Below are 10,850 nucleotides of genomic sequence, written 5' to 3'. Positions count from 1 at the left end.
TTATAGCAAAAGCAGATAACTCCAACAGTCGTTTTTTTGGCAAAAGCAGATAACTACAAAAAACACTGGTTTAATCTTTGTAATCTCCTCAGATGACAATGTAGATGCCTGACAGTTGTTGTTGTTGTTGTGATCATAAACTGTATGGATGTGATTACACGCAATACACGGAGCTTTTCCCTCACCATTGTAACGCGCTGCTTTTGCAAGGTTCCGTGAAAACGTTTCAGCTTTTATTTTCCTTTTTCGCCCTGAAGAAGATATCACAGGTTCATCAAGTTCGTCGAAATTATCCATCCTCGATCACTTTTAGTCAGCTTTGACGAAACTCTTCTCAGCTAGCATGTCTTTTCAAAGTGAAAGTAGTCTTGTCACTGTCGGCATCCGCAGTAAAACGTGAACTCGCGATGCCTTGAAAGTGGACAAAACCGGCTTTTTTGACAAAACGTGTTGTGTATAATGCACGGCAATCAGTTTCAATGGTTTCAATCTTTTTTTTTTTTAAGTGGCGTGGCGTTTATCGGTTTTTGCAAATGAACTCTTCATATATTTAATAATCATGCATGTACTGCACAGACACACTAGTCTAAACCACTGCAGTGAAACAATTTATACCAGCATAATGAACTCATACAGGGTCAGGCAATTGCTGCAGTCCGCTTTACTCTCTCTCTCTCTCTCACACACACACACACACTGCATTCAAGGTGTGTTACAAGAGAAGAAACCACAAAAGCCAAAACTCACACTCATATGAGGCTGCTCTCTTCTCTTGCTGCTGTTAGCAGGTCTGTAATATCATTCAAACACTGTATCAATATGCTCATTGCTCCATGTCTTATATTGCTTATTTCTGTGTGGGAAACTCATTCTGAAAGAAACTATAGCCCTATTGAAACAGACTAGATCCCTCAGGTTGGTAAAGTCGTGTTTCACAAACGCACTTTGTCATTTCAATCCTGTTTGAATCGAACACGTCTGTGTAAATAACAAATTACCTACTTTCTGCAGTTAACTCAGGCATCCTCTGAGAAATCTAATTCTGTCTGGATAGAAATGTTTGTTGTTGTCACAATGCTTCACCTCATCTAAGCTGTCGAATTCTGTAATGAAGGCTAAATTTCTCATTGTGTGCAAATCTTCTGACTGCCTGGTGCACCTTCATTGTGGATTTAAACCTTACTGACAAAACATAACAGTTGGTGGTTCACGCACGGCTAAAATCCCATCCGACGTGAAAATTAAATCAATATGGAAAGTCCAATCAAGAAACACTGCAAAAATATCTGCATCTAAGTATTAGACAAATGAGAAATAGATCCTAATCCCAGGGATGGGCAGTATTTATGATACATACAGTATTACAAATACGTATTTCAATTACAAAATAATATTTTGTAATTTGTATTTGATAGGGTTGATGAAAATGGCTTCGAATTTTGTATCAAAATACTTCAGTGTTTTGTAGTTTTAAAATACTGTAAAATACTTTGTTAGAAGTCTACATGATGACATTATAAAAATGCGGCCTCTGATGGGTGCCTACTCAATAGGGCTAGTTTGCCCAGACTTGTTGAGATCAGAACAGAAAATTGATGCATATGGAAGAAGTTGGTCAAGGTAAGAAACGTGCAGGCTGCCAGCTTTCCATCAATTTTTTGGCATAAATTGCTATAATTTTTAACAGTTCATGTTAAGTTTTGGTGTTCGTTTTAGTAGCCTAGGCTAAATAGTTTACCAATTTACATAATGTTCTTGAAAACTATTATACCGAGCAGCAACCCCACAATTAACGTTAGCTTGCTACTTTCAGCCTATGTTAAGTTCGTCGGTTGTACACGAAAAAAATAATAATACAGCGTTTCAGTGTTGTACAACATTACATTTTAATGCCACGATATTGGTGTAATGGTCTAAACTCGCGTGGAGCAGCAGCATTTTACTGTGAGCCGCTCTGAGACACGGATAAGACAGCGTGTGAAAGAGTATAGCAGAGCTGCACACGGCAGCACGTGTGTATTGTAAAACCTGTTTCACACCGCACCGCACATCGGCGTGCAGTGTTGGGAAGGTTACTTTGGAAATGTAATAGGTTACAGATTACAAGTTACCCTACTTAAAATGTAATAAGTAGTGTAACTTTTCAATTACTTTATAAAAGTAATGTAACTGATTACATTTGATTACTTTTTGATTACTTTTCTAAATTTCTATTTTTTTTTAACTGTTTATCATTTTCAAACATGTAAACCAGGCAGGGTAAACTTTACAGTGTAGACATTGGATGCAAAATTCACTTTTACATGGTGTTTGCATATAAATGTATCTTAGCAGTATGTGGACACAACCACCCTACAATGATAAAAATCCATTCACTCCTTTTTTTTAATCCCCCAAAATCCTAAACAGTCTCTATTATCAAGCCGTTTTGATTTTCTGAGCAGTATGATGTTATATTGTTCAGGCCCCGCCCACAACCGCTGAAGTACTGTCCAATATTAGCATGTTTTCGCCCTCAGCCAGTTGTACGAAGTACATCATTTTCTCCGCGCTCCAGCAGCTGTAGCGACAATGTCTTGTAAGCGATGCAGGTGTTTTGTAGTTTTGTGATGTGAATATTTGATCTGTTAACTGATTGCATATGTCAGATTTATTGCATGACTCGGGCAGAGAAAAGCTCAAATAGGCCAATTGATGGAAGGTTTGCGAAGAAATTTCATGCTCCCTTGTAAAAGTATTTTTTAGTATTTTTAAAATACAAAAATACAGTAGTTTATTTTGATACATGGTGTGGCTGCTGTATTTTTTAGTTTATTTTGATACACTTAAAATGAAGGTATTTGGTATTTTATTTTAAAATACATTTTGATGTATCTTTGCCCAACTCTGCCTAATCCCATCTGAATCACTAGATGAAATGACAGACATCCAACGATAATAATCATAACTCCAACAGAGTTTAGCACAGTAATTCTAAACTGGTTTTGCGCAAACAAAAAGTCCTTAAAATCAAACATTAAAAAGTAATAATATTACTATGAACTGAATAGGTCCAACAATTTGCAAAAATGTATTATGACACTAATTATGACACAGACTGCACAGGAAATTTGACAATTTTGGTTTCTTAATATCATTTCAGTTTTGTTTGTTTCATGGTTAGCATCTGTCTAATTTATCTGGCTTCTACCAGTTGACAGATGAAAATGATAAAATAGTAGTTGGATTCCAGAAGGAAAAATCCCTTTCATTTTCTCCATAGGAGGATTTTTAATAATAATTTATAAACCTTTAAAGATAGTAGGCTAATTGATTATATATGCTTTTGCTGAAACCATCAGTTTCATTATTTCAAAATATTTTTTAACATGAATTCCTGACGAAAAACTACACGACACCCTTGATTCTGTAAAGAAATCTCCACCAATAAAAAGTCTCCCTACACTCTAAAACTATATATTGCAATAAACAGAAAATATATTCCTTCTATATGCATAAGTGTAGTTTTCTATTCAATTATGTCATCTGCAACACTTCATGGGATTGCAGTTCTTCCCTTAGTAAAGCCATTAAATTCACAATGTTGCCTTTTTGTACGATTTTCAAATACTTTTTTGGTTTAAATACAAGTTTGCAGTGTTGTGATTCTGTATCTGGTTGGTTTGGTTCATTGCTCATACAGTAACTCTGAAAAAGTGGGCAGGGACCAATGCACTATAGACTTTAATTGGATACGCAACCTTTGACATCAATGTCAAAACATACACTAAGTGTTCTCACCTCCCATTAAAAAGTTATAGGACTATTTTATAACCCTAACTAAGCACAATGATAAGGTTGGTTTAATACAGCACTTAATTATTTCCATTTAGCATTTCGTTTTTCTGTGCAGTTTGCAGACCCAATTTTGGGTCACGATCCACCAGTTGAGAACCACTGGTTCAGAAAACGACACGAAACGTCACAACACACACAATCAAATGAAACCGGGCCTCTTTTGGGCTAAGAGGACAAACACAGTATATATAAGAGATTCTCTCATTCGCTGCATCTTTCAGATCATTTAATCTGTCTCTCTCTCTCTCTGTCTGTCTGATGGAGGGATGAGTCAGACGAGTGTTCTGCACTGGAGGTTGACTGTCAGTAATGAGCTTCCTCAGGTGTGGCAGGAGAAGAGTAAGGTGGAAGTCAAAGGGAAGATGACTGTAGATCAGGAATGAGGGATTAATGTGTAGAGAGACATTGAGAGGTTGAATCAGATAAAGGTGAGGCAGAGAGCACAAGGTAAACATGCCACATTTACTTTTAACAAGAAAAGAAAGAATGTACGTGCAAGACAGATATACACTGGCCCTGTACACTGACACGAGTTAGCAGCCAGAACACGTTTCTCCAAACCTGTACTAGCTCAGGGTGGATCCAGAGACTTCAGTATCTCACTCACACACACACACACACACACACACAGTCTGAGAGGAATGGGGTGAATGTCAGTGAGACAGAAAGAAGCAGTTCAGATATCAGATTTTAACATTCAACACACTCACCAGTACAACACCCTTCAGTTTATACAGACAGTGAAAAATTAGTTAGCGGATGAGTGAGCTATGGAACGTATGAATGAGTTTAATAAATATGAATGAATGAAATACAGATAAGAAGGGTGTGTAATAAAAAAATTATGCCAAAAAAAAAAAAATCACATCTTTCTATTGTTCTCACAGGCTGCACACAACAGCAAACTACATAGTGTCACCAGTGTTGTCCAATTCACAAACAACTGACTCTTATGAACTGATTCTTTAGTGAATCAAAACATATAGTGCCAAGAGACAGTGTGCATCAGGAGGCTGTTGTCTACACGCTCTAGTTCTCTTCCTCTCCTCCACCTCGTCTCGTGCTCTGGAGAGCAGAACTTGCTAACACACAGCTGGGCCTGCAGTATGTCCTGCCAGCTCTGTAATGCAGCTCAGGTGAGACTGTGATGGGGTTGGCCGGGGTCGAGCTGTACACATCTTTATGAGCTCAGTAATGCAATGATAACTTTTCATTTCCACATTAACATCAGCTGCTTCAGTTCTTGTCTCTGCTAAAGACAGACGTCTTTCTACCGTCAGTCATATGACAATCTCTGACCTCCAGGCTTCACTAAACACACACATACAGTGCATTAGGTTTTATCTTGGCTCAGTAAAAACAGAGTGAATGACTGAAAACTAGGCTAATGCTTGACCTGAACACACACCCCTGCACACACGGCTGTGCCACAAATTGACAGTTCATATGTGCGTGGGATTGCGAGCATGTGCAGGCACGTGCATTTGTAGATGTTTAATTATCAGCGTGTGCACCCAGCAGGAGAGGTCAGTACAACAAATGAAACAATGTCAATATATAAGCGGATTACTGCCCTCACCGGCACCCCGTGCGAGCAGGAGATGGCGCAGTCCAGCAGTTTAATGGCATGGCCCGTCAAAAAACCCCACAATTTCACAACAACAAAACCATAATGACAGAAATGCAACAGTGAACCACGATGGCATTGACAAATTGGAAGAGAAATCAGTGTAGGCGCCACTTAAAGAGTGCCAAGGAATATGCCCGCTCCAAATTCTCACACACAATCCTCAAATCCTCAAATATCAGTGTGCCACACTAAACAATTACAAACCAAAAACAAATAGTGATGTCTGATACTTCAGAAAGTGTGACTCTTTCAAAAAGACTCTTTTTAGTGATTCAGTCAAACTTTATCACAAACTATCTGTAACTTTTCTTATATTAAGGTGCAATATATGATTCAGTCCATCCCAAGGGGTCCAAAATTGTGAAGTTGTTTGCTTGACCATTGCATTTATTCATATACTTTTTTAGTAATTACCTCTATGTACTGCATTCGTACTGCTAAACCAGTACAAGATGGCTGCCATGGCTATACCAAGTCAAAAAATAAATAAATAAATAATTTAATTAAACAAATATATAATATATATTTAATTTATGTAATTTATTATATATACATATATATATATGCAATACAAATACATAAAAAAAGGTAATCATAGAGGTACATAGACGTAAAACTGGAACAGTTTCTTTCTCTTTTCTTTTCTTTTTTTGGGGGGGGGATTTCTATATAAGAATAATTTTTATAACCATATAAAAATCTCACAGCTAGCATCCATTTTTCAAAGGACAACTGAAGAATAATTCTACAAAACAACAATCAGAAACCCCAAAAGGAGAAACAAACTTTTAACAAACTTTTCAACAGGACAATGTGTGTAAATAAAAAAAACACACACAATTTTGCTATTAAAATGATTTTGTTTACATCATGACAGAAGAATTTGAACAGGTTCCTTACAATGAACCATCCAAATGAATCAATTTGCTAAAACTGTATCCAAACCAAGCTTTAAAGAAAAGTTTCAAGCATTATCAGTAAATAACAACTTAAATTCTGGTCTGTTCCTCATACAAAGCTATTATACGGCTTCAGAAGACTACAGAACATTTTAACATGGTACTTTCATGATACTTATTTGTAATTGTTGGAGCTTGAGAGCAAAAAATGCTAATTAATATTCAAGACAAAATTATAAAAGAATTGGAAAACCCATATTGTTCAAGCTCTAATCTTAATATTTGTGCCCTCAGTGTTTATAGGTCTTACAGTATCAAGATCTACTTTCATTATATACAAAAGATCACCGTGAATATTCTGCTAAAAATGACCACTTGTATTCCAGTGAATAATAAAAAACAATCATTAGAATGACATAACTGTGAACCAATGCTGACAGAATTAAAATTTTAGGGGGAACTAACAACTTGCTTAATAAGCACTAGTGTGGATTATTCATTGATTAAGACTTTTTTCATTTCATTCACCGCAGTAATACGGTCACACAGGGTGACGCTGTCAGACGTGTGGTATTATCGCCTAAAGAAAGGCTCTCGTCTAATTGAATGGAATAGAGGATTCAAACTGACATGATGATGCCGAAATTGGTACGAAGCCAACATTGATTTCCATTTATTGCGCTAATGGCTCATTTTGATTTAGGCCATAACTCTGACTCTCCAGGAGAGATGAGAGGAGATCTCGTTCGTGGAGGCCAGACGGGCCAAAAACAGCAGCATTAACATGATGAGAGGGGAGTTGATTGGACTGGCTGGTAATTGCAGCGTATCACGGTGTGTGCTTATGAGAAGTGTTGTTGATCTGTGAAGAGCAGAGGAGGTTACGGTCATGTAAACGCTTCCAGAGCTTCATGCTTCTGATGATTACCATCGTCATCATCATCATCTACCTAAACAGCTCAATGACACCTCAACATCTTTAGCATTCCAGGAACCATTAGGCCGCAGATGTGACTATAGCTAATAACCGTTTTCTACAAGGTACAAACTTCCTCTGCAGGGCGCTAGATGGCTTAGAAAACTGAATACTACATAGGGTTGTCATTTTCATCCCAGGATGTCTAAATTGAGACACTGTTATAATTAAAAATTAAATCTATTAATTACAATGATTTCTTTCTGAAGGAAAAAAAATAATAATTTGCCACAGCAACTCAATAAAATGATATTAAAATCCCCATCAAGTAATCACTGATTGATCCAGCGCTGAGAAAAGTAACAAGTATGACATCACCTTACAGTGAAAATGAAAATTATGTCATTAATTACTCACCCTCATGTCATTTCAAACCCGTAAGACCTTCGTTCATCTTCTGAACACAAATTAAGATATTTTTGATGAAATCCGAGAACACGGAAGAGAAGTTATTTTTGTTTTCTTTGCCCAAAAAAGTATTCTTGTAGCTTCATAAAATTAGGGTTGAACCGCTGATGTCACATGGACTATTTTAATGACGTCCTTACTACGTTTCTGGGCCTTGAATGTGTCAGTTGTGTTGCTGTCTATGAAGGGTCAGAAAGCTCTCGGATTTCATCAAAAATATCTTAATTTGTGTTCTGAAGATGAACGAAGGTCTTACGGGTTTGGAACGACATGAGGGTGAGTAATTAATGACAGAACTCTAATTTTTGGGTGAACTAACCCTTTAATTTAAACCTAAATAATTTGAGACACAGGTACAACTAAAAAGCATTTTTTTTTTTTTAAATTAGAATGACAAATTATGTAAAAATCATGTATCATCATGTAATCACTGATTGGTCCAGCTCTGAGAAAAGTAACAGGTACCATGTGATATCAACTTAATTTAAACTTTAAATAATGGCATCAGGATGTCTAATCTGAGATACTGGCACAACTAAAAAGCATTTATTGAATTAATTAGAATGGTTTCTTCCTGAAGAAATTTGCCACAGAAATCACTATGAAATGATATAAAAATCCCCATCATCAAGAACAAATTCAAATTTGCCAGTAATCTCCCATCATGTAGAATCTCTATCACGTAATCCCTGATTGGTCCATCGCTGAGAAAAGTAACAGATACCATGTGACATCATCTTAATTTAAACCTGAATATTGACATTGATGAAGTCTAATTTGAGACACAGGTACAACAAAAAACAAAATTATTTTCAATCTATTAATTATAATGATTTCTCCCTGAAGAATAAATTAGAATTCTCTATAAAATATCCCCCATCATGTAATCTCTGATTGGGTTCAGCGTTGGGTTCAGCGCTGAGAAAAGTAACAGGTGCCATGTTTCACCACCTTAATGTAAACCTGAATCATAACATCGAGGAACTTTAGTAGCCACTGAACTTTTAAAAAAAAAGTGTCTGTAGTAAAAACAGATCAGCCAGATGCATTGTGGGTACAGCAAGAGGCTAACACTCCTGTCTTACCTTAGTGTGAAGCTTCGACAGCTGTTTCTCATCCAGGTGTGTCTGTGTATACACTCGCCTCTTGTAGCGAAACTGCCAAAACCAAAAACACAACATTGATTAGGTTTACATCACTATGGATATCACAATTTTAGTCTTCATTAAAGTGCACACACTAACATTCTTCAGTGATTGTCATGTTAGCTGAATCTGTGAAGTGGAGGGAGACAGACTCTGTTTGAGTGTGAACTGCTGTTATCATAACTGTGAGCTGCTAAAACATCTGCACATCTACATTACAGCTGTGCTCAGGATCACACAGTCCTCTAACAGAGAACCTGCTGTGAAGCAACAAACTGCACATTCAGTCAAAACACGATGCAAACGAGCAGAACTGCAGGAACAAGACAACAGGAGTCTTTCGAAACACTTGAATAAATGATTCTAAAAATGAATAAATTATTCTTATATTGTCTTCTTATATTGAATCCATATGCTAGCTGTGCTAGGAACAAACCAAAAGTCACTGTTCACTGGTCTTCTACTTTCATTAATGTGTTGAGAAGAGCTGGGACGGATGTCTGGATTTCACTGAATGATGACTTACATTTCAGTCTACGTCATAAACTTTGAGGTTTGAGGGTGAGTAAATAATGACGGAATTTTCATTTTTAATGTGAACTATTGTTTTAAATACCAAGAAAACTGATAAGACAAAAACTCTTCTTGAGTTATGAGTTGAGCAAAAAACGAACGAAAAAAACATTTCAACCATGACAACAACAGCAAAGTTGAAGAAAACTCAGAGGCAGACTGGAAACCCAAAGTAATGTATTGCTGTCAAACTCAAGGCCATTAACAAACGCCTCAGGAACAACCGAGTCAGAATATCATGATCAAATGGAAAACAAGTCAAAAACTCACAAACAAGAGTGAATAGATCTTACATGCTCAGAACTCACCACAGGATCCCGCTGTTGCGCTACGCGTCTCTCTGGCTCTGGGCAGTAGCAGTGCAAGCGAGCCGACACTATAATTCTCAGCACTACCCAGAATTCCTCTGTCCTGCACCTCAGCGCCATCAATCCCAAAACATGACACCAACTATAACACCATACTGCAAAACATCACTGCGAAACAGCCATGACTTGGAGCTGCAGAAGCAAGAGCTGTATACAAAACCACATGCCCGTGAAGAGGGCAGGGCCTCGCAGACGCCCACAGCACCATCCCTCTCCTCCACTGGGATCTGACCATTCACATCTCTTCGTTACAGTGTGCTCTATCTGTCCATCTATGAGTCTATCAAGCAAACCCAGGCGGGCTCTGTTCACTATGGGAGTTGTGTTTGTCAGGCCAGCGTGTGGTGGATCTATAGACCTGCTGGTGTGTCGATGGAGCGTCTGCTGTGCAGTGATGGTGCCTGAACTACTGCGATGGGTCTGAGCTGTATAAAGCGTGCCAATGCTTTGCCAGGAGCAATGTGAGCACAATAAACGACTGTGGACTGTTCACGTGCAGCGGCTTCTCACACACACGTGGTATATCGCTCACGTTTATCAGTTTCACTATTTATCAGACATTGGGTCTAGATACTGCGTATAATGTTATAATTTAACCATTTAAATATTTATCACATAATAATTTTCATGTATACAGGGTCTTTGTGAGCCTCATGTTCTAATTAGTAACATTAAGCAACATGCAACAAGTTTTGTTGGTCTCTTGAGGCCAGTTTTGCAGAAAGCTTAATCTGGATTTGGAAATTTTGGATCAAAATAATCCAGAAACAAAGTTTTTCAGATTACCAAATATGGATTAGTATTGCTCTACAGAAACCCTAAAGGGACATGGTAATGGGGAAAAAATATGTAATTGCTTTTGCATTCTCTAAAAAGTTTTACTAAAATGTTTTAAACTAAACAAACTGATGATTTGATGTAAATCAAAATCAAGCTTGGATTTTGTGATCTAATCCACCTTCAGAATCCTTTTTTCTTTTGATTCAATCTGATAGACGGACGGACGGACGGACG

General features: G+C 37.4%; 1 protein-coding gene across 1 annotated transcript in view; it reads right to left on the bottom strand.

Annotated features, from left to right (window-relative positions):
- shank3a (SH3 and multiple ankyrin repeat domains 3a) overlaps positions 1 to 10,850 on the bottom strand; it is a 265,841-nt gene that overhangs the window by 171,904 nt on the left and 83,087 nt on the right. The window contains exon 4 of the mRNA XM_016515151.1: positions 8,836 to 8,907. Within this exon, the coding sequence (XP_016370637.1) occupies positions 8,836 to 8,907 (72 nt within the window). The remainder of the gene's footprint in view (positions 1 to 8,835; positions 8,908 to 10,850) is intronic.

The sequence above is a fragment of the Sinocyclocheilus rhinocerous genome, unplaced genomic scaffold, assembly GCF_001515625.1.
Source record: "Sinocyclocheilus rhinocerous isolate Xijiao unplaced genomic scaffold, SAMN03320098_v1.1 scaffold717, whole genome shotgun sequence".
Taxonomy (NCBI): domain Eukaryota; kingdom Metazoa; phylum Chordata; class Actinopteri; order Cypriniformes; family Cyprinidae; genus Sinocyclocheilus; species Sinocyclocheilus rhinocerous.
Note: the sequence above shows the minus strand (reverse complement) of the source record. Positions and strands in the feature narration are given on the sequence as shown.